The sequence below is a fragment of the Dichotomopilus funicola genome (assembly GCF_033296635.1).
Source record: "Dichotomopilus funicola strain CBS 141.50 unplaced genomic scaffold C8A04scaffold_55, whole genome shotgun sequence".
Lineage (NCBI taxonomy): Eukaryota > Fungi > Ascomycota > Sordariomycetes > Sordariales > Chaetomiaceae > Dichotomopilus > Dichotomopilus funicola.
In genome coordinates, this window is record NW_026944076.1 from 74,274 (window position 1) to 96,899 (window position 22,626).

Here is a 22,626-nt window from a genome sequence, read left to right on the forward strand (position 1 = left end):
CTTCAATACTCGCTCGCCTCCGATATATGGACTGAAAAGGTGTGTAGTGTAAGCTGCACACTGATAAGCTCAATGTCGTGAGCCCGCAGCCCAAAAAAAGGTACGTATTCCGTCATCCGGACACGTCCTGAATCACACAACCCGAAACATTGATCGTCCTCACCCCCATGGCTCGGCACCTCCAGCGAGAGAAGTGGCGTGAGTTGAAGATTCCGCATCCGGTGTGTTCAAGACAGGCGCCAAAGCTAAGGACTTCTTCGATTGGCGGCCGCGCCGAGATCTTCAACAACGCGCGGGAATTTCTCTTTGCTGGGGAGGGGGCAGGGTGCCAGGGGCTCACCGGGTCAGACGGTCAGACGTGATAGTACTGGGTTAAGCCGAAGGAGATGGTGGTTGTACAGTACAAGGTAGAGAGCAAAAGGTGATGGTGAAGTACTATGTAAGGTACCTAGTGTAGGTGCGGGAAAGTGATATGGAAGAGATATACGGTGAGAAGTGAGCAAACGAAGGGCATTGATATTGCGGGAGTTTCTTCCAGATGGAATCACGCGCATACTCTGCGCAGAAGAGCGGTCGAGTGATAATGCTGGGAACAGAAAAGGGAAAGTGAAACATCTCATCCCGTCCCGTGTTTCTATTTCCACGTTGTGTTTTTGGTTTCCATGTCTCTGTTCCCCTGTGCGTACCTGGTCCGTGTCTCCCACGTGTGGTGGTTCTCGAGGAACGTTTGGAAGGAAAAATCCTTGGTCCAACTGGAAAAAGTTGACAGGGGGGTTGGGGAAAGGAGAAACAGAGTGCGGCTGTCCCGTGGCCCACTTTTCCTGTTTCTCGCCAATTTGCGGCCAAGGATGCTTGGCATGCTCGAGGGCTGCACCGCCCCTGCCCGCGCTCGGATCCATCAGGCCGGACGACTATCAGGACTGTGTGACTGCCTGTGCATACTGGGATGCTCGTGTGGGCTACCAGTTGCGTTGGGTTGGATGTTGATATTTTGACGTTTGTTTCTGCTTTTTTTTTGTGAGACCAAGTCACAAACAACGCAGTTGGTAAATTTTCATCAAGCACACTATATTTTGTGGTTTCCTCATATGGACCGTGTATGTTTGTTATGCCTTATGTTTCAACGCCCGAGAGCTTAACTTTAAGATATGCCATGCTAAAGACCGTTTTAACAACGCTTTAAGACGATCGGCAGCCCCCCCCCCAAAACAAAGTCAACTCGAACTTGGAAAGAGCCAAGACTGACAAATGCATTGCTGGAACTTCGAATGTGTAGGCCACGCTGAATCTTGGCTCGACTTACATTAGCTAATTCTGCCGCCTGAAGTCTTGGTAACCCCTCTTCAGGTTCCAGATTGGGTTATAACTGCAGCGGACCTTTCCGTGTGGATCCCCCACCGCCGTGATGGAGTCGTTTACACAGCAACAACAGAGTCCGTAGTCTTTCATGCGGTGTTTTCTGTTCTATATGCCGCAATTCGATATCTCACATCACACAGCAGGCCGCAGGTCGACGAACTCTAGTTCGCAGCTGGAAGGCTACCCAAAATAGCCAGCGCGGGAGGCCTCCTTTGTAACCACCAAGCCGTGGGGGATCTCCACGCTTGAGGAGGGGCAAAGTATTAGTGGTAGGTGAGACGGGCCGCGGAGCAGCGTTGTACTTATGTGGTCGCAGTATGAGAAAGAGACGCCGACATTGTGGCCGTTTTATTGGGCTCTGGCCTGTCACAGCCGGACTCGTCGTGGTCAACGACGGGGAATTGGCGAAATATGGTGTTCATAGCTCATCTAGTGTCAGGCAAACATGAAAGCAAAACTTCGGGAAACGGAGGGGAAGAATCGGTTTCGGCCCAGTTCCTGTTTTCTTCAAAAATGTAACGAGCAATAACGAGGTGCCCGGATTCTGTCATGGAGATAATGAGAACCTTCTTGGGCTTCCATTGGGTTGTTCCCAGAGACTCCGCAGCCGAAACAGGAAATACTCCACAGTCCCATTAGCCACAGACTCGCATCATGTTCAGGTGTCTTGACAGGCCTCTTCCTTCCAGGTTGCTCGCTTCCCAGCACGGAAATGGATCCAAGGAACGCACTCGCGCACTGCAGAGCCGAGACCCGCTGAAGCACATGCCTGTTGCCCCATGCCTGCACGCTGCTGACCCTTGCACCGCCTCGAGCCGCGACATGGAACTCCGGGTCGACATCTGTCATATCCCCGAACCGGGGCACACCTCAGGCTGCTTCTTTTTTAAACCTGCTTTTCTCGGCATCAATTCGAAATTCACTTTCTCGGCGTTCCTGCAAGTGTCAGAAACACCACTCAATTCGATTACACAACATCGCGGCCCCCACACAAGCTGCATCGGCCGCCATCGGACCTCTCAATTTGCGTTTGTGCGTTAGGTTGTTGGCGATGGTCGTTGTGTGCTCCTAATTGTTGCCCATCGTCCGCCATTCCGCCGCCTCCCACACTCCCTTATTTTTTGGCCCTCCCTCTTCCTCGGCCAAACTCTCTCCTCTTCCACCGCACTATATCATATCACCAACACATCCAACACCCGAACCCGCCTTCTTGTTCGCCGTCATGTCTGCGCCGTGCCGCAAACTCGATTGATTCCTGCTCTGCAGGGTGTTTTGCGCCTAATTCCAGGGTATCGTCGGCCGGTTGATTGACAGCGATATCCCGAGGACACCTCCCGTCTGCCTCACTTACATTTCATCGGACACGACCAATTCGCTACTCCCCTCACGTCTCTTTGCTTTGACTTTCTCTTGGCTATCTCTTCGCCACTTGCTTCTTTTTGCTTTCTGTTGGAAAGTTCAATTTTCTCTTGCTTTCTAGATCTAGTGCTTCGCCATGGACAAGGCTAAGGAGGTGGTCGTTGGCCAGTTCAGGGCCTTGCGGCCGTCCTTTTTGTCCAAGACGCCGCACTTCAACTTCATCTCGGCTCATTGTAAGTTGCCTAAACAACGTGGGAACAGTGGGACCAGCTTTACTGAATGCCTCTGCAGATTTTTATATATTGAGCCTCGCTATCATCGGTTCGATCCTGGTCTACGCCCCAGGAAGGGGGAACATAGCTTACATCGACGCGCTGTTTCTCACCGGTTGCGCGAGCACGCAAGCTGGACTCAACACCGTGGACCTTAATTTGCTCAATACCTTCCAGCAAGTTATCCTCTACCTGTGGCCCATGCTGTCAAACCCCATCACCATCAACTCCTTTGTTGTTTTCCTCCGTCTCTACTGGTTTGAGAAGCGTTTCCAGCATATCGCCCGAGAAGCCCGCCTAAAACGGGGCACGCTGTCCAAATCCAAGGCTAGGCAACGGATGGACAACGTCGATGTGGAAAAGGGGGTAAACGGGCGGAAGATTACTGTTATGCTCAACGGAGCCAGGTCCCGCATCACCAACGACGGTATGCTGCTCGACGCCAACCAGCCATCCCCTGATGCACAACAGCCGCAGCAACAGCCCCAACAGCAACCACTCAAAGCTACGTCCACTCTCCCGAACCGAGCCAGCCGAGACGATCCTAGAGGCAGCCCAGAGCCTCGGAGGCCAGAGATCAAGTTCGCACGCACTGTCACTAAGAGCGATGGCCTCGGCGAAGAGGCCGTCAAACTCCCTCCCGCGCGGCCCGATCATGAGCACATCGCCTTTCTCGAACGCCAACGAAAAGGAGACGACGAAGTGCTGCGGATCCCGAACCCGCGGGACGCCGAGCGCGGCATACGCCCGAAGCGTGTCGAGGCTGGAGATGCCAGGGAGGCCGGGGACGACGAGGAGACCGAGGCTGTCCCACCTGCTGCTGGGGCGTCTGAGACGAACGGGCATCCAGTCCCCCAAACGTTCTCCGAGAACCGCCAGCAGGCTATTACAATTGAGGAACCCGACAGGAACAAGTTGCAGCAGTCCGACTCGGAGGACCTTATCGACGATGCCAGGGCTGCGGCCCACGCTTTTTCGTTCCTCAAGCTGAAAAAGCCCCGATGGATTAGCCAGGGAGACAAGACACAGCCCAACACGGAAGACGAGCCAGGTCCCGGAGCGGCCTCTCGAACCAAGACCGCCGGCCGTCGACCATCGTTCTCGACGCTGCGGACTGCCTTCTCGTCGAGAGACCAAGCCGACGCCACGCCATACTTGAGCTGGGAGCCGACCATTGGCCGCAATTCCGCGTTTCCCGACTTGACCGAGGAGCAGCGAGAGGAACTCGGAGGGATCGAATACCGGTCGCTCAAGACGCTGGCCCTAATCCTGACGGGCTACTTCTGGATCTACTCAGCCATCGGCGTCATCGGGCTTCTGCCGTGGATCTTACAAATGGACCAGTACGGCCAGGTCGTCGACGAGGCCGGCATGAGCAGGACCTGGTGGGCCTTCTTCACGTCGAGCTCGGCATTTATGGATCTGGGCTTTACCCTCACCCCGGACAGCATGATCTCATTCAGCACGGCCACCTGGCCGCTGCTGCTGCTGGGCTTTTTGATCGTCATCGGCAACACTGGGTTCCCGGTCATGCTCCGGTTTATCATCTGGGTCCTCTCTCTCATCACCCCGGCCGGCACCGGTCTGTACGAAGAGCTGAGGTTTCTTCTCGACCACCCTCGCCGGTGCTTTACGCTGCTGTTTCCGTCTGGCGCGACCTGGTGGTTGTTCTGGCTACTTGTCATTATGAACGGTCTCGATGTCTTGTTTTTCATTGTACTCGACGTAAGTATCAACCTCAAAATGCAGAAGAAGAAGAAGCTCATCCTCTAACTATTTCAACAGCTCGGCAGTGGACCGGTCGTCGACTTGCCCGCCGGACTCAAAGTCCTAAACGGCGTCTTCGAGGCCATCTCCACCCGAACCGCCGGGTTCTCCTGCGTCAACCTAGCCGCCCTCCACCCGGCCGTGCAGTTCTCCTACATGGTGATGATGTACATCTCCGTCTTCCCCATCGCCATCTCCGTGCGCCGCACCAACGTCTACGAAGAAAAATCCCTCGGCGTCTACAGCAGCCACGACATCGACGAAAGCGCCAACCAAAACGACCTCGCCTACGTCGGCTCCCACCTCCGCCGCCAACTCTCCTTCGACCTCTGGTACATCGTCCTAGGCTTCTTCATCGTCAACATCGCCGAAGGCTCCAAAATCATGGCCAACGAGTTCTCCGCCTTCTCCGTCCTCTTCGAAGTCGTCAGCGCCTACGGCACCGTCGGCATGTCCCTCGGCGTCCCCACCGCCAACGCCTCCCTCTCCTCCCAATTCACCGTCGTCGGCAAACTCGTCATCATAGCCATGGTCATCCGTGGCCGCCACCGTGGCCTGCCCTACGGCCTCGACCGCGCTATCCTCCTCCCCAGCGAATCTCTCAACGCCCGCGAAGCCGCCGACGCCGACGCCCGCATGGCCCGCATCCAATCCCACGCTTCCTTCGCCACTGGCGGCGGTCCCGCCGGTGCTGGTCCCGGCCACCGCGGATCCATCGTCTTCGGCGGTAGCCCGGCTGCAGCCGGCAGCAGCATCAACGGCGGTGTCGGCCGTCGCAGGAGCATGGACCGGGGCAACATCCTCACGTCCCTACTACACCCGGGCCCGGCGATACCTGTGGAACCGACATTGCCCGTGCTAGAGATGCAGCGGACTAAGTCGCCTGAGGTGATACCGGGTGCATACGGCGGTGGTGGCGGTGTGGAGGAGCCCGAACCGTATGCGACGAGAGTTAGTTCGAGGCGGACGGAGCCTGGTGGTGGTGGGGTTGTGAGACGGTTTGAGTCGGGGTTGAATATTCAGCAGCAGCAGCGGCCGAGGACGTCGGGGGATGGGGGGGATTGAGTATGATCTGTGATATGATGATGAGGCTGTGGGATGGGACTGTTGGCTTTTTTGCTGGGTGTGTTGGGGTGCATGATGTTGTTGCGAAAAAGAACGGGTCGGGACGGGTTAGAAATCCTGACCTTTTTTATACATATTTTAGTAGGACAGGGCGAGGCGGCTTTTGTGATTTTGAGCATGGCGTTATTTTCATGGGTAGGCAGGGCAAGACAGCCAGGGAGCTGGACTGGGAATAGCAAGGTTTGGGCGGGAGTTTAAATCTATTTTCTGGAAGTATTCTTTTTCTTCTTCTAGTTGGCTATTTTCTTGCGAGCATTCTTTTTTTCTGTTCCTCAGGCTGTGGCAACACGGCTTGAGTTCATTTGGGTGGCCTCCTGTTTGTTCGCTTGTTTATTTGTCGGTTTCTTGGAATAAAGGAGATGGGGAATGAGACGAAAGTAGAGGCGTGCATGCATCGGTCATGGATAAAGGGGGGTGCATTACGCTCGCTTGCTTGGGAGCTGGTTGGCGATTGTAGAGAAAAGGGGGAAGCTGGGGTTGGCTTTTTGCTGTTAGTCTCAGGTTTTGAGAGAATATTATTTACTTTTTTAGATCCATTTTTGACTTGGTTACTTCTTGGATCATATTTGATGCCGCCGAGTGTTAGTTAGTGCCTACTAGCCTGATACCGGGTCTTGGTTTTCGGTTTTCAAGGGTGTATACTCCACGAGCGGTTTGGTACGTGATGGTATGTACTGGTGGTGTGCCTGGCGTTGTCTTGTGTGCAAGGATGGAGGACAGACATGCACATGGAACTTGATGAATACTCATGTTTATATCCTATTCCCTGCATCACTTCCTACTACACGGGTGTTGAACACAAAGTGATAGCGAGCTTCGACGACAGTTCGGAAGCCGTTTGGTGAACATAGGGTGGTACTGTCTGCACAACTCATCTTTACCTATTAATGGGTCGTCAACCTCACAATATCAACAACCGAGACTCAGAACAAGCACTCCAAACAACACCCAATGTTCACCATGAAATTTCTATTTTCAGGTAAACGCCAGTCGGTGTAAATTAACTAACGCCAAGCCAGGGTAAACTCAACCCAAAGCGCAGCGTTATCTGACGTGTTATGCCATTGTACGTCCCATGATTGTACTTTACAAAGACACACATTTTTAGTGTGTTTATTTATCGACAGTGAACCTCCTTTCCCGGCTCCCATTTCCCATTTCCCATTCCCGCCTGTTTAACCTCGCAGGTTAGTTGTCACTGCGATGATTCATCCATCTCTAGCCGTATTTGTCCATCCATCCATCAATCTGCCCAATCCATCCTCATCCAATCACTTTGGTATCATCTCACTCCCATCTCCATCTCAATTCCTCGCCCGACTCTTCTCCTTCTCCCTCTGAATCCCCTTAAAGAATTTACTCTGCCCATCCGCGCCACCGCCACCTTTCTTCCCGCCTTTGCCCTTCAACGCCTTATTCGCCGCCCTGTTCTGCTCAATATACGCCATATCCTGCGCGCCCGCCAGCTCCCCCAACGTGCCCGCCGTCCTGCGCACACCGTTGCCCTTGCGGCCACCAACGCCCCGACCACCACCACGGCCCGGTTTCCCAAAGAGATCATCCGTCTCGACTTCGTCTTCAGCGCCGCGCTCGTTGTCTACCAGCGTGCGCTGCAGCAGCTCGCGGCATTCTAGGGGTGTGGCGAAGGCTAGGTCGGGAGTCTTTTCGATGTTGGCGAGTTGGGTGATGACTTTGAAGGCGTAGCCCTGGTCGACGAGGAAGGCCTGGCGTTTGGAGGAGTAGTACATCTCCTGGGTGTCTTTGGAGACGAGGGAGTAGAAGAAGGCGTTGAAGCCTTCGTCGTTACGGCGCTTGGCTCGGAGGATACGGCCGAGGCGCTGGGCTTCTTGACGACGGGAGCCGAAGTGGGAGGAGATTTGGATGAGGCAGGTAGCCTCAGGCAAGTCGAGGGAGGTGTCGCCGATTTTGGAGAGGAAGAGGGTGTTGACTTCTGGGTTGTGCTGGAAGTTCTCGAGGACTTGCATGCGCTCGGCTTGGGAGGTGCCGCCGTAGATGAAGACCTTTTTGAGTTTGAGGGCGTACTGTTTGAGGGAGTAGAGCTCGTCGGAGAAGACGATGATCTTGTCGCCGCGGGCTTCGTGGTAATTGATGAGGTACTGGCAGGCTTGGAACTTGCGCGGGTTCATGGCGTAGAGGGTGCGTTTCATGCGAGCGCTCGCGCGGAGGTATTCGTCGTAGAACTCGGTTGGCATCGGACACCACACCTCGGCACACTGCACTTTGGCGATGTGCCCCTGCTGCGACAGCTCCATCCAGTTGGCTTCGTACAGCTTCGGGCCGATGAGGAAGTTGAGATGAGAGATCTTGTCGTCCTCTCGCAGCAACGTCGCTGTGAGCCCGAGCTTGGAGTGTGATTTGATGGACGAGATAACCCGTCTAAACATCTCGGCGGGGACCACGTGGACCTCATCCAACAACATCAGACCCCATTCGCGGCCGCGTAGGAAATCCATCATCTTCTTGGAATCGTGCGAGCGCTCGCGGCTGTTAGTGACCATAGAATACGTCGTCACGATGATACCCGTGCTGCCCGAGAACTTGTTCTTGCTCTCGGCCGTGAAGATGGCGACGTCGTCCGGGTTGATGTTGGACCACTTGAGGAATTCCTGGCGCCATTGCACCACCGACATGGAACTGGTACACAGCACGATGACGCCCTTCTTGATAGTGCAGGCCGCCGTGATGCCGACCAGTGTCTTACCAGCGCCGCAGGGGAGCACGATGATGCCGCTCTTGGCGCGGCCGTTGCCGAACATCTTGCTCAGGCTCTTCTCTTGGTACGGCCGGATCTGCGTGTTGGGCCGCAGGTCAATTTCGAGGTTCGGGTTTACGTCGTCATTCCGGAAGTCATATTCTTCCAAGATCGGATACCCAATGTCAAGACACCGTTTCTGGACTGTCTCAACGTTGGCATCCGAGATCTCGAACGCATGGACGGCTTCCTTATCGTCGTCGTCATCTTCTTCATTCAGGGCCGCAAAGAGGTCGGCCTCGTTGGAGGCACCCTCCCCTTCGCCGGGCTTCTTCTCAGCTTGCTTCAGGTCGGCCTGGCGGACGCCCGCCGCGTTCTGCGTGCCCGGGATGACAAGGCCACCCATGGTGGGCGCATAGCTCGTCGTGATATCATCGGACCCGTGGACGCGCAACGACCCTATCACATCGTCCTTAAGCAGGATCTGCAGCACATCTGCGTCCACGCTCTCTACGAAATATCTGTTGTGCTTCAAAACTAACTTGACCTTGCCAAAGCTCTTGGTGTGGTGTTCAATCTTCCGGCGCACCATGTCGGGTAGCGCTGTCTTCAAGAACCGCTCTAGCGTATTGATAATGTCCTTTGGCCGCAGACCCACCGAGACGGCTGCGTACAGGCTGTGTGGTGTCAGGGAATACTCGTGCAGGAAGGTGGGACGCGATTTGGGCTCTGCGATGGTGATGAGGAAGTCGGTAGCCTGCTCGGCCAAAGGATTGAAGCGCTCCAGTACAACGGTGCAGTTGTCTGGGTCGATCCACAGCGGCCGGTTCAGATGGTCGGGTTTCAGCGGCAGATGGGAGAAATCCCGTTTCTTGAACAGCGAGGTCGCAGAATCGTACCGTCGCGCATCTCGCGGAACGATCTCGTCGCCTTGCCCTTGAAGGCGCTTTCCTCCAAATGTGAATTTATTAACAAACTCATCCGCCTCTTTTGACAGCAGCGCCTCGCGCTGCCTCTGAGCTTCCGTCACGTCCTCGTCGAAATCTTCGTCAGCGTCGGACATTATCGAGCTGTCGATGCTGCGCGGGGTAGCCGGACCCGGAGTCGACATGGCGGAAGCGCGCCCTGCCTTGGCCGCGCCGGCCTGCCCGGATGGCGCCTTGCGCTTTGGGGGCATGGTCACGGCGCGTTGCTTTCCGTCTTTCGGTCCTTGGAGCCCTGGAGTGACGGATTTCGAGGCACGCCAACAGTCGCTCTCAATTGCGTGTTTCTGTGCTTTTAAGGTTCGCGGTATGTTATCGAACCGGCGATACCGATTTTAATCGCAGTAGGTGAGGATGAGGGGGTGGGTGACAAAGGGATGTTAATGGCGAGGTGCCTTCCAAACAAGGCGAGGTTCCGGAAGCTTTAAATATGCGGGACTCGATACTTAGTAAAGTGGTTCAGAGAATGGGCAAGGTGATGAACAGACGGAGTAAGCAGGTCGCAGATCGCAGGGGTTCCACTCCCTTCCAATCACGCAGCTCATGCTGCATATTCCACGACCCACCTTTGCCCCACCCTCCAATGAGCGCCTGGGATCTTGGCAGTTGGTTTCGAGGAAGCCGCACCTTGAAGCCAAGCTCTCGAGGGAACTGTTTTCTTCGACGGAGAACTTGTCAGCCATCGCCATGCCGGCAGGTCGTCGAATAAAGGACCGGCATTACAATGCGGGTCTTGCAGCGCGCTTCATGCAACAAGAAGCCGTGAGGCAGACTGCCAAACGGCCAGCAACCCACGGCTGAACACCATGCAGCTCCATACAAGCTGTTCAAGCGCAAGGACATTTACGTTAGTTCCTGACGGCCGACTATACCGGCAAGGCCAAAGTCAACATCGCATGTATTCTACGGAAATGAAACAGGTAAATAGGCCACTCGACCCCCCTGTCGATAAGAACCCCCCGTAGACGGCTCTACGGTGGGTGGAACGACGGTTCGAGACTGTCGTGATGGCTGTCGTCGGTAGACCCGTTATTGCTAAAGATTTCACCACGTCGTGCTGGGTTGGTACAGGTTCATCGTCCACGCTGGCTCTACAGGCAACCGAATGTTATCGTGACTACACAGGAGTACTAGTCCTGGCATCCACGATATCTGGGGGCAGATGCAATGTTGGCAAACATTTCCTCATTAGCTGCCCACAACGTACGGCGACCAGGAGGAAAACACAGCGTCCAACATGGCGATCTTTTATGCAGTTAACCGCCAAGACCAAATTCCGAGACCCGGTATAGAATGTTGGTTGAAAGAAGGGTTGGTCTCTGAGTCACAAGCACTGCCCCAACCCTGCGCCAACACTCACACCCGAGCCCAGAGAAAAGTACGGGATATTCTTCTCAATTGCTACCGGCTTTTCGCAAGAACAACAAAAGACCCTCCAAAATGCCAACGCCGACGCCGGACGGCCTGGTATCCTTGCTCTCTCAGATCGGGGCTGGCCCAATTCCTTCCATCGCCGGAGAACCTCCAGTAGCACACCCTCTCCATCGACCTATCGACATTTACCGGGCCTTCGTTGCGGATATCCTAGCCCGAGTCGCGGGGTGTGAGACACCTGTGGTATACGAGTCACTCCAGATTCCTAGTAACCCAGTGAACGGGGACTTGGTATTGCCAGTACCTCGTCTGCGTATCAAGGTCAAGAAGCCCGCCGAACAATGTGCCGAGTTTGCGGCTGCGTTTCCAGACAACCACCCGCTCTTCCAGAAACCCGTGGCCGCTGGCATCCACCTCCCTTTCTTCTTCGCTCCGTTGTCCCTCCCGCGGCTCGTCCTTCCCTACATCTTTCTGCGTCAGCAATCCTATGGCAATGATCCAGACGTCGGATTACGTAACCATGCGGCCCCGGACCAGGGCCGCAAGAAGGTCATACTGGAGTTCAGTTCCCCCAACATCGCTAAGGAATTCCATGCCGGACACCTCCGAAGTACTATCATCGGCGCCTTCATTGCCAGGCTCTACGAGACGATGGGCTGGGACGTGGTCAAAGTGAATTACTTAGGCGACTGGGGAAAGCAGTTCGGCCTGTTGGCGGTCGGATGGCAGCGTTTTGGATCCGAGGAGGAGCTGGCCCGCGAACCGCTCAAGCACCTCCTCGACGTCTACGCGAGGATCAATAAAGCCTTCAGCCCAGAACAAGAAGAAAGTAAGAAGGCCCGAGACGAGGGCCGTGACACGGCCGAGATCGAATCTCGAGGCTTGTTCGCGGAACGCAATGCCTTCTTCAGTCGTATGGAGGCCGGCGACCAGGAGGCCATGGCACTATGGCGCCGCTTCCGCGACATCAGCATCGACCGCTACATTGCAACCTACGCCCGGCTTAACATCGACTTTGACGAGTACTCTGGCGAATCCCAAGTCAACAAGGCCACTATTGAGCGGGTCGAGTCCATTCTCCGAGAGAAAGGCATCTATGAACAAGACAAGGGCTCCTGGGTTATCGACTTCGAAAAGCTCGGCTCCAAAGGCCTCGGTATAGCCGTCGTCCGCGGCCGTACTGGTGCTACGACCTACCTCCTCCGCGATGTTGCCGCTATCCTCGACCGTGAAGAGAAGTATGCCTTCGACAAGATGATCTACGTCGTCTCAACCGAACAAGACCTCTACTTCCGCCGCGTGTTCCGCACCGTCGAGCTCCTGGGTCGCCCCGACCTCGCCGCACGCCTGCAACACGTGAATTTCGGCAAGGTCATAGGCATGTCCTCGCGTCTCGGAAACGTCCAACTACTAAGCGATATCCTGGACCAGTCGCGCGAGGCAATGCACGACGTCATGCGCCGCAATGAGGTCAAGTACGCCCAAGTGGACGACCCAGACGCCGTGGCGGAGAAAGTTGGCATCTCGGCGGTCATGGTCCAAGACATGTCCGGCAAGCGCATCAACAACTACCCCTTTGACATCAACCGCATGACATCTTTTGAAGGCGACACGGGCCCGTACCTCCAGTACTGCCACGCGCGCCTCAACTCGATTCTGCGCAAGGCAGGCCTCACCAAACAAGACCTCGTCGACCATCTCGAGAACCGTCCCGACGGGCTCGACGCGAATGTGCTCGGGGACAAGTCCCACGCGACTGACCTGCTTCGGCTGATGGCGCAGTACCCGGACGTGACGGCCATGGCGCTCAAGACGCTGGAGCCGTCGACTATTCTGACGTACTTGTTCCGTTTGGCGCATCAGCTCTCGTCGTGTTATGATGTCCTGCAGGTTGTAGGCGCCGAGGGTGGCAGGGACGTGATGGTTGCGCGGGCGGCGCTGTATGAGGGGGCGAGGCTGGTGCTGGAGAGGGGGATGCGGTTGCTGGGGTTGGATCCTGTTGAGAGGTAAGATATGCTTTTGGTTGTTTTTTTGTGCCGTTTACTGTGCTGTTATGATCGAGATTGTTAAGGGTGGCTAACCGTTTTTCCCCAGGATGTGATATCCTTCGACTTGGGATAGCGAGATGGACTGCTAAGTGGTACCATATTGAGGCTTATGATTGTTTGAAAGTACTCGCAGCTCCCTCGTAAAATGCTAGTAAAGAAGGGACTCATCTGAGGCCAATGTGGTTTGGAGAGTTTGTGATGTCTTGTTTCCTGATACCTGTCGTTTTCTTTTGTTTGGTTTTTGGAACCTGTTATTCGGGTTTTTTTCACCACTAGAGCATCATAGATGACAATCTACGTTTTACAAACACCACTGTGATAAAAGTTGGTAGGGGGTGAAGCTTCGTACTTGCATGTCGAAATGTATAAGTCGAAGTCCCTGGTTGCCTTTCCGAATTACTAATAGTGGGGCGTTTCTGAAAACAGGCCCACTAAAAACCTTCGGGACCCCGCGATATCTCTGGCCGGGATGCATAGAGGGTTCACCGACTCCAGGCCAGACTCTGAACGACAAAACAGTCGCCAAAACTTGGAAGATTTGGGTGCACATACATCAAATCACAGCTGTTCTCTTCTCAGAAGTACAAATCCGGTGTAACAAAATCACCTGCACAATGTGGTATGTTTCCTCACCCTTTCTCTCTCCCAGTACTCTTCTCCCAAGCTAACCATCTCATTGCAGTAAACACATCCTCAACGCCCAGGTCGCAGTCCGCTCGCCATGCTGTAAGTCCCAGTCCCATCATCCCCTATCATCCCCATCCCTTCCTCCATGATATCCCACCTCCGCCAAACCTCCGTCACATCACCTCCCCCATTCCACCAACAAGTCCCAACCCAACTAACCCCCCCCCCCCCCCTCCAGGCAAAAAATGGTTCGACTGCCCCGAATGCCACGCCGAGCAAGAAACCCACCCCCTCCTCCAACGCTTCGAAATGATCTTCGCCTGCAAAAAGTGCCGCAAGTGCTTCCGCAAGGACGCATCCGAGTTCGAAGAGGCCGACGAGTACTGCCCGCACTGCGACAACCACTTTGTGCTGGACGCCGTCACGCCCAAGGCGGCGCTGACGGTGGAGGGCGCCGACGTGCGCGTGGATAACCGTATGATCAAGGACGAGCGGACCAAGGCTGGGGCGGAGGGGCAGAAGATTACGATTTTTGATCCGGATGCTGAGGCGGATAAGTTGGGTTGAGGCCGGTGTGTAAGGGGGGGAGCGTTGGAATTTAGATCGTACAGTAATAATATGATACCCGGTGCGTGGGCGTACAAAACTACAAATTTACAAGCGAGCATGGCTTTGCTCGACGTTTCAATAAGGTGTACTGGGACAGAGATGGGCTCAATCAGTTTTCCCGGCGCTTTGCCGTCTATTCCGCGCTTAAGGCTTCAATACTCCCCATGGGTCATCACCTAACTCCGTCTCACTGCTCACTGGATTCGCCCTGCCCGCTCCGTGTCAATATCGCGGCGCTGCCCGTCCCGGGGGTCCTGCCAGTCTTCTTCTTCGCAGCCTCCTCCTGCTTCTCCTGCTCGATAGTCTTGACGTAGTTCTCAATGTCCTCGACCGGTAGCATCTCGATCGACTTGCCGGGCGCCATGACGGCGATCTCAATGTTCTTGGCACCAGTCTGCACCACCTCCAGCAGCGACTTGATCGCCAACCGCACCGTTGCCTCCCGGTCCATGTCCTCCTTGTAGTTACGCTCAAGGAACTCGCGCACCGTCTTGCTCGACCGCCCGATGGCGTTGGCTTTCCTGCAACAGGTTGTCAGCCCCACCCACCACACCTCCAAATCATCCGCATCCCCTCACCCCCTACTTACCACGCAGAGTAAATGCCCGAGGGCTCAGTCTGATACAGCCTCGGCTGCTCACTGCCCTTATCAAACCCAACAATAAGCGTGCTAATACCAAACGGCCGGACACCACCGCTCTGTGTGTACCGCTGCTGCACGCCAGCGACATATTTGGTAATGTACTCGATCGTAACGGGATCTTCGAGGTTGAGGCGGTGCGACTGGGCCTCTAACCGCGCCTTGTCGACCAAAATGCGGGCGTCGGCGTTGAGTCCGGCAAACGCCAGACAAACGTGGCTGTCGAGCAGGCCGATCTTGGAGGGTGTGATGCGTGTATCCTGCAACTTCATGGCCGACCGCTTCTCGCATCCGAGGACCACCACATCTGTGCCCTTTACGCCCACCGCGCAGGTACCTGTTTTATTTTATCCGTCAGAAAAAGAGGCGGGGGTTCGGGGGGACCGATCGGCTTTGGTGAGGGTGATGGTGATAGTAATGGCGGGGGAGGGGGGGTGTGAGGGGCAGCCGATGGCGTACCTCGCTTGACAGCTTCGCCGGCATATTCGACCTGGAAAACGTGTCCATCGGGACTAGGAACAGAGAAGTTAGCGTTTCGTCGAGATGTCGGGTGTGGTAGTGGGCGGCGGACCTAAACACTGAGAGCAGCCGAAGCTGTGTTAGCAACGGGTCGGCAAGAGAGCTCGAGTGTGGAGCTCGCTGCGCACGGCGGCGCCCAAGGCATGTAACTCACCCGAAAGAGCTCTGTCGTATCCCGAAGCCATGGTTTGCGGCGGTGGACTAGGAGTATGTGCGCTGTATTGTCGAATTCAATTATTCGGCGGGAAAAAATCGAAATGGCCGAGGGACGGTGGTGCAGCTAGTCGCTGTTGGATTGGCGTTGTGCTTGAGGTTGGGGGGTTGTTGCATTTGGAGAGCGAGTGCAGGCTGCCACAGCTGTGACGACGAGCGGAAGGCTGCCAAGCCGCCCGCATCCCACCAGACCCACCATAAGCTCCGACCAATCATCTAATACGCTGGCCAAGTCAATAATTCTACCTTATCCGTAAAACAGATAATTAGCTTAAGTCCAATCCATCAACAATCGATCAAATCTTAGGAGATTCCGATTGATTTACTCTTTTTCACCCTTTCTTACTTTTCTGATTATTCTTCTTGTCTTCTTTCATTTTTTTTTTGATTTATTCTTCCTAGTTTTTTTCACTTTTGTAGAAAAGCCAGTTATCCAGGGACTTGGTTTGCCGCTTTTGTGGCCACAGCGAGATAGTGTACCAAGCACCGTCTCAAGTTCTTGATGAGGATGCTCCCGCTATGATGCTCCCCTATGACATGCCCGTTATCTCTGAACTACCTCACGGCTATGCTTCTTGGGTACGCACAGCCCCTAGGCCATTTTTTATAAATTATAAATCCATTCCCGCGCTCTTGCGTTCCAATCTCCTAAGCCCGTCCCTCAGATGTCCTTTGTACAGCAGGTCGTCATCGATTAAGAATCCCAGCCATGGTGTTAGAGTTATCATCACAGGGCGCGAGACTCACTCTAGGGGCGAGGTTAGCAACTAGCAGCCAAGGATGATACGCTGGGAAGGGGGTAACTCGCCTTGAATGATGTTCCCCGACCATGCTACCACTGAGGTCGAGCTAGCCCACATCGTCCTTCGTCGTCGAGGCGGGATCCGGGAAATTGGTCCCGGGGGGGTATCAGAGATCCTTCGATAAGCATTGCCAATGATGATAACCTCTGCCGCTTCGCAGGATTTGGCGAAAGCCAGTCTCTTGATACTGGCCGAAAATATTTCTGAGGCAACCGTCTGATAGTCGAGGGTGATGGAAAGGTGCTCTGGCCGTTGCAACAAGAAGAGAAAAGGAATGGGAGAAGCAGACAGCGAGCCGGTATAGATACTTCATGCTGCCAAGCACAGCAGCTTCCTTCTTTATGACACTTCAGTCGTGTCCTGCTCGCCCCAACACTCCTCTACTTTGAAATGGTAACCACAATGGAGGATTTTACACATGATGGCAAGTACATGTCAAATCGACACCCACGAGAACGAAGTGCCGAGGTGAGCGCAGACTTGACAGCCATTTTCTGAGTTTCTCCCTCTCTCGAGATTACACCCAAACAAAGGAGAGTCAACTGATATCCATATAGCAAGCCTCCAGGATCTCCAGGGAGAGTTTTCCTTTTCTTTTGTTTTTAATAGGCTAATGAAGGGGTGCGGCCAGAAAGGGGAAGTATCACGTATATGAGGGTTAGGGTTTAACATTGCTTGGCGGCAAGTTCAGGGTTAAGGGTAATACAGAAAAAGCGTTATCCTGCACCAGGTGGCGGTCGGCTGTTGCACCTTGCGCCAGCTGGCAATGTTAGAGGGCTGTCAAACAACCCTTGTCGCCGGTGTCGCACCGTTCATGAGAGGCTCACTCAAGCCTCACTTGGACTTTTTTCATGTTCCCTCTTTTTATTTCTCAAGGCTTGTAACGATCTTGGAGCTGCCCTCTTCAATTGATCGGGGCCTTCCAATTGCGTCTGTGTTTCCTTTTTTTCGCCTAACGCTATTGTCTATTTTCCTCTGGGTTTCCTCCGTTGCCCCCCCTCGTCTTTCACAATGGCCGCCCGCCAACAACTCACCCCCGTCTTACGACGGTTGAGGCTACTAAAAATATCACCCCACACCGCTCGCCACACCGGGCTACAACGAACACTCACGCCCCCAGCCGCCCGCTACCTCAGCAGCACTGTACCGCGGCATTTCCAGCCGACCGGCCCGGCGCCGGCAGCAGCACAGAGCAAGCTCACCAGCGAGACCTACCCGGACATCAAGCGCGATCCCCGGTTCGCGCAACTTACCGAGGCCCATGTTGCCCACTTCCAGCAACTGCTCGGCACGTACTCAGCGGTCCTCGATGGCGTCACGCGCAGTGACACCGCCGACGACATCGAACCGTTCAACACCGACTGGATGCGCAAGTATCGCGGGCAGTGCCGGCTGGTGCTACGGCCCCGGACGACGGAGGAGGTCAGCCGGATCCTCAAGTACTGCAATGACAACATGCTTGCGGTTGTCCCGCAGGGCGGCAACACTGGGTTAGTTGGCGGGTCCGTGCCGGTGTTTGATGAGATTGTCATCAACATGGCTCGTATGGACAACATTATCGAGTTTGACGAGGTGAGCGGGACATTGGTGGCTGAAGCCGGGTGTATTCTTGAGGTGGTGGACCAATTCTTGGCTACGGCGGGGTACATCTTCCCGCTGGACTTGGGGGCTAAGGGATCGTGCCATATTGGCGGCAATGTTTCAACCAACGCCGGCGGTCTGCGACTGCTGCGGTACGGCAGCCTTCACGGGACGGTGTTGGGTATTGAGGCGGTTCTTGCCGACGGCACCGTCGTGGACGATCTCTGTAAACTCCGCAAGAACAACACGGGGTACGATCTAAAGCAGTTGTTTATCGGTGCCGAAGGCACCATCGGCATCATCACCAAGGTGTCAATCCAATGCCCCCAGCGATCACCGGCGCAAAACGTGGCCCTTTTCGGTCTGTCGTCGTTTGAGCAGGCTCAGCAGGCGTTCCGTGAGGCCAAGGGCCAGCTCTCTGAGATCCTCTCGGCGTTCGAGCTGATGGACGATGGCAGCCAGGCGCTGGTGCGGCAAGTGACCGGCAACAAACGGCCGCTGGAGGACACCTACCCGTTTTACTGCTTGATTGAGACAAGCGGGTCCAATGCAGACCATGACAGTGAGAAGCTGCAGGCCTTCCTCGAAGACGTCATGGAAAAAGGCATCGTGGCGGACGGCACGCTGGCGCAGGACGAGACGCAGATCAAATCGCTGTGGGCGTGGCGCGAGGGCATCACTGAGGCGCTCAGCCATCTGGGTGGCACGTACAAGTATGACGTCTCGATCCCGCTCAAGGAGCTGTACCAGTTGGTCGAGGACACGCGGGCGCGGGTTGACGAGGCGGGGTTGCTCGGCGACGAGGACGAGTTCCCGGTGCGCGCGGTGGTCGGGTACGGGCACATGGGCGACGCCAACTTGCACCTGAACGTCTCGACGAGGCGGTTTGACGAGCGGGTTGAGAAGGTGCTCGAGCCGTTTGTGTATGAGTGGATCGCCAAGCGCCAGGGCAGCATCAGCGCGGAACACGGGTTGGGGGTGATGAAGAAAAAGTATATTGGGTACAGCCGGAACCCGACCATGGTGGGGTTGATGAAGAACATCAAGACCACGTTTGATCCGGTAGGTTCCTCATAACTGTCCCTCCTCCTTAAGGTTGAAGCTAACGGCTTGCAGAACGGCATCTTGAACCCCTACAAGTATCTTTAGAGTTGCTAAAAAAACGCTTTCTCAGTCTCACCTACTTTGATACCATTTCCCTCCAGCCTGGCCTTCAACGGCTAGGAAAGTTAAAGACTCCGAATTTCTTGTACATAGCCTATCTTGCTGGTTTCTCAAAATCTGGGATCTTGAAGCATTTGTTCTTGCCTTCTTCCACTTGCAAACTTGATTCCTCATCCTTCATCTTATCTCGTTATTCCCGGGGACAATTGGTACGTAAGGCCATGCAAAGTCTCGGCCTCTCACTATTCTAGCGGAAGGAAGGAAACCTGGTCGGAGGAATGACCGTAATGGGTGTGGTAAGGCAGCATGAGGCCACGTGACGGCGCGTAAGTATGTGCTTATTTCAACGACAGCGCGCAGTCCGTGAATCCTAACGCCGGAGCAACCTGGAAACACTAGGTAGGACTTGTTTCATGCTGAATTGCTCATTGAGTACTTACATCCCGGATCTTGTGTTTGCCCGTTTCCTACGGATACTTTAAAGTCCATTTTGTGGGGGGCGTTGGCTGTTCCCTGAACACAGTTTGGATAGCCTTTACCTCATTTATAGAAGTTTTATGATTTCGGTTAGGAGTAAGGTCTCAATCTTGGTTAGAACAGGGCTAGCAGCGATCCCGCTCTGGGGTTCGCTGGTGAGCGGCCTCACGCATTGTTGTGGTACGAGGAGCAAAGTCAACGAAGCTTCCCTGGTGAGTTTCTGAGGTGTACATGCAATAAATTATACATTGAAGAAGCGAAGAAGGAATGCTTGGTTTCATTTATGAGAGTAATCCTACGAAGTTCTCAGAGGAGCGATTAGATGCCACAGTCGACTAGCATAATCTCACATAATCGGCCGACATATGTGGCGTTGTGGCTAGTAGACACAACTATCACTAGTGTTCCTTCTTCTTTTGGCTATAGTTGATAGGCGTTCCTCCCCTTTTTAACCATAGGTCCCACCAACTCACGTCGCTCCTACCGATACACATCGGCCCACCTAGCCGCTTTCCTCCATGGAAAGTGCGGCCAGTCAATTATCAGCCGGTGTACGAGCCTTCTGCAAAGCCCATCGAAACATTATCGTCAACCACAAGGACATGGACTTTTTTATATAAAAGCAGACGTCGATAGTGCCGCGAGTTGCCCCCACCGGACGATGTGGCTTCACCATGATGAGGGAATGCCCAAGGAACGCAACCCTCCCTAAAGCCGCGGCGCCTCTCAGAACATTACAACCATCAACCACCACGACTGCTACGATGACTACATTCTCCCAGACCGTCGTACCCAGAGCGACGATAACACCGTCAGCCTAGTCCGCGCACGGCCACGCTTGCCGAACTAGACACCCTCGTCGATCTCATCGTTCCCGTAAAGCAGTGCCAAGTACTCGACCGGCACAAGGCGACCTGGAACCTGGGAGTTCACAGCCCACCGTGACCAGCCATATCGCGCCCGCATACTCATCAAGCTTGTCCTACTCCCCCATTGCGGCGCCTTTCCTACCGATGTAGAGGCCGTCTACAGTAGATACCACAGATACCCGCGAGATAGCTGGGGCTAAAAGACTCAACTTTGCCTTGGAGCTAATCGCGGACCCGGTTCTTCGGTATGGCTGAAGTGGTTAACCCAAGCGACATCGGGAGGTAAACCCGACGGGAGTGAAGGAGATATGTAAGGCGGTAGCGAACATGCTTGTTCTCGTCGTGTAGACTGACACTGCCATTCATCATCAGGATGTTGAAACCGATATTCGGATAGGCGATACTAGAGCTGTCACGGCAGGTACATAATTCTGGGGCTGTTGCGGCTGCGGAACATTCGAAGGCATTTCAAAATTGGTGTTCGCTGTAGCGGTTGATCCCAAGGGAAGTAAATATTTGGTATGGTTGGCCCGGAAACCACGATGGCTGTGAGTCCCTCCCTTTGCCGTCATCGAATCCATCCTCTACCCATCATCGAATCTGCGCAGTACGACAAGAAGAAATTCAAGAGAGCTCGTGGAATGGCAAAATGGTTCTTTGGGACTTTCAATGACGACTTGGGCCAGCTTTCCTAACATTATTTGGAATCACAGCTGCCAACCAACAGCTCTCCTTTTTTGCCCCTCTTTTTTGTTTAATTCCGGCGTTCTGAGCGAACCAGAACCCAGCGCGCTGCTCCACGAACCCGACCCGAACCCGACCCGACACCTGCCTCAGCCCGGTGCGCTCAGCCCAGCGCGCGCCCAATTGGCCAAAACCCGAGTCACATGTCCTATTCGGGCCATTTCTACCCTGCTGTTCCATTCCAGAAAACGGCCCCCAAATCCCCAACATCAAGAACCAATCCCCACGCTCTGTTGAACACCGCCGTGCAGTGAGGTTCTGATTCTGCAGCCGGGAGGATGCAAAGGTCTTTTTAGCTTCGCAGGAGGTGGTACCGAGCGGATGTTCGGATCCCTCATGGGCGGAAGAGAGGGGCAACCCAGACAGTTCGTGGAGGCTTTGCGGAATCCTTCTTCAGCCCTAAACATGGATCACAAAGCTTGTTCGTTGCAAGGTTGGTGTCAGTGTGCTTCTTTTGGTATTATTTTTCACTCCCGTCACTTCTTCTCGCTGACAAACTAACAGGCGAAGGATTGGCGGGATTAAGGATGCAGTTCACTTGGACTGCTTAGCAATCTGGGCGCAAAGCTTGGTTGCAGAAGAAAGCTTGGAGGAAAGGGCTGTTCTGGTGCAACACTGCCCACAGTTCAACCAGGGGCCAGGGGGAGGGGGGGGTCTACACATTCGGTCTCGGTCTTGGAGATACCCCATCTCATCCACTTTCCTCTCCTTCTCTCATCTGCGCCCACCCCTGCGGCTCTCCACGAAAGTCTCATGCAGCCGTCGTGCGGCACAAATAGTCCAGATCGGCATCGGAAACCCTCCACCCCAGCAAGAAGAGCAGATAAACGAACGAGCAAGGGGTTGATCGGGCAAGTCGGGGTAACATCGACGGCTTTGCAACCCACTCTTACGCTTGATTTACAACCGGACAGATCCAACCGCTCGGGGCGGGTAGATTGGCATTGCGCACCTGCATGGAGCGAGGGCCTCGCAGCCCGCAGCGGGCCGAGTAATGACACCGAGATAGGGTGGACGAAGTAAGAGGGGAGAGGAAGGAAGTGGAGCAGAAAGGGTAGGTGTTACCAACGAGCGGCCGCTGGCGGGTTCAACAACCCACGGGGGCTTGCGGCTTGCGAATGATTATCACGCGTTGCCAGCTACGGAGTAACTGATAGGTTCTGTGGATTTTCGGCCATGACGTGTTGAGTATTGCGGCATGCATCTCGATCATCTCAACCGCCAGGACCGCCAGGACCGCCTAGACCGACTGGACCGCCTAGTCCGCCGGCTCGACTATCGCCACCACTTCAAACCGCTGTGACTCTTAGTTGTTCTTCCCATAGTGCGCGTCGACGCAGCAGCGAGGGAGTGGAACGGTTCCTAGCCAGCCGGACTCTG

The 22,626-nt window shown here is 54.8% G+C and overlaps 6 protein-coding genes across 6 annotated transcripts; 4 read left to right on the top strand and 2 right to left on the bottom strand.

The window, feature by feature from the left end:
- Nucleotides 1-2,854: 2,854 nt before the first annotated feature.
- Nucleotides 2,855-5,822, top strand: C8A04DRAFT_13906 (cation transport protein-domain-containing protein; the record flags this gene model as incomplete). The annotated part of the gene is made up of 4 exons (XM_062777896.1): nt 2,855-2,951; nt 3,010-4,715; nt 4,776-5,436; nt 5,500-5,822. 4 exons carry the CDS (start codon nt 2,855-2,857, stop codon nt 5,820-5,822), a joined length of 2,787 nt encoding a protein of 928 aa, XP_062635016.1.
- A 1,364-nt stretch (nt 5,823-7,186) lies between these two features.
- Nucleotides 7,187-9,772, bottom strand: C8A04DRAFT_30757 (P-loop containing nucleoside triphosphate hydrolase protein; the record flags this gene model as incomplete). Its single annotated transcript, XM_062781507.1, has 1 exon — nt 7,187-9,772. The coding sequence occupies one exon, from the start codon at nt 9,770-9,772 to the stop codon at nt 7,187-7,189; it is 2,586 nt and encodes an 861-aa protein (XP_062635017.1).
- A 1,246-nt stretch (nt 9,773-11,018) lies between these two features.
- Nucleotides 11,019-12,962, top strand: C8A04DRAFT_30758 (uncharacterized protein; the record flags this gene model as incomplete). Its single annotated transcript, XM_062781508.1, has 1 exon — nt 11,019-12,962. The coding sequence occupies one exon, from the start codon at nt 11,019-11,021 to the stop codon at nt 12,960-12,962; it is 1,944 nt and encodes a 647-aa protein (XP_062635018.1).
- Nucleotides 12,963-13,614: 652 nt separating this feature from the next.
- On the top strand, nt 13,615-14,194 carry C8A04DRAFT_30759 (uncharacterized protein; the record flags this gene model as incomplete). Its single annotated transcript, XM_062781509.1, has 3 exons — nt 13,615-13,619; nt 13,683-13,726; nt 13,866-14,194. The coding sequence occupies 3 exons, from the start codon at nt 13,615-13,617 to the stop codon at nt 14,192-14,194; spliced, it is 378 nt and encodes a 125-aa protein (XP_062635019.1).
- A 229-nt stretch (nt 14,195-14,423) lies between these two features.
- C8A04DRAFT_30760 (nucleophile aminohydrolase) lies at nt 14,424-15,580 on the bottom strand (the record flags this gene model as incomplete). Its single annotated transcript, XM_062781510.1, has 5 exons — nt 14,424-14,757; nt 14,826-15,213; nt 15,336-15,388; nt 15,448-15,454; nt 15,550-15,580. 5 exons carry the CDS (start codon nt 15,578-15,580, stop codon nt 14,424-14,426), a joined length of 813 nt encoding a protein of 270 aa, XP_062635020.1.
- A 1,842-nt stretch (nt 15,581-17,422) lies between these two features.
- On the top strand, nt 17,423-19,141 carry C8A04DRAFT_13905 (uncharacterized protein; the record flags this gene model as incomplete). Its single annotated transcript, XM_062777895.1, has 2 exons — nt 17,423-19,054; nt 19,109-19,141. The coding sequence occupies 2 exons, from the start codon at nt 17,423-17,425 to the stop codon at nt 19,139-19,141; spliced, it is 1,665 nt and encodes a 554-aa protein (XP_062635021.1).
- Nucleotides 19,142-22,626: the final 3,485 nt, after the last annotated feature.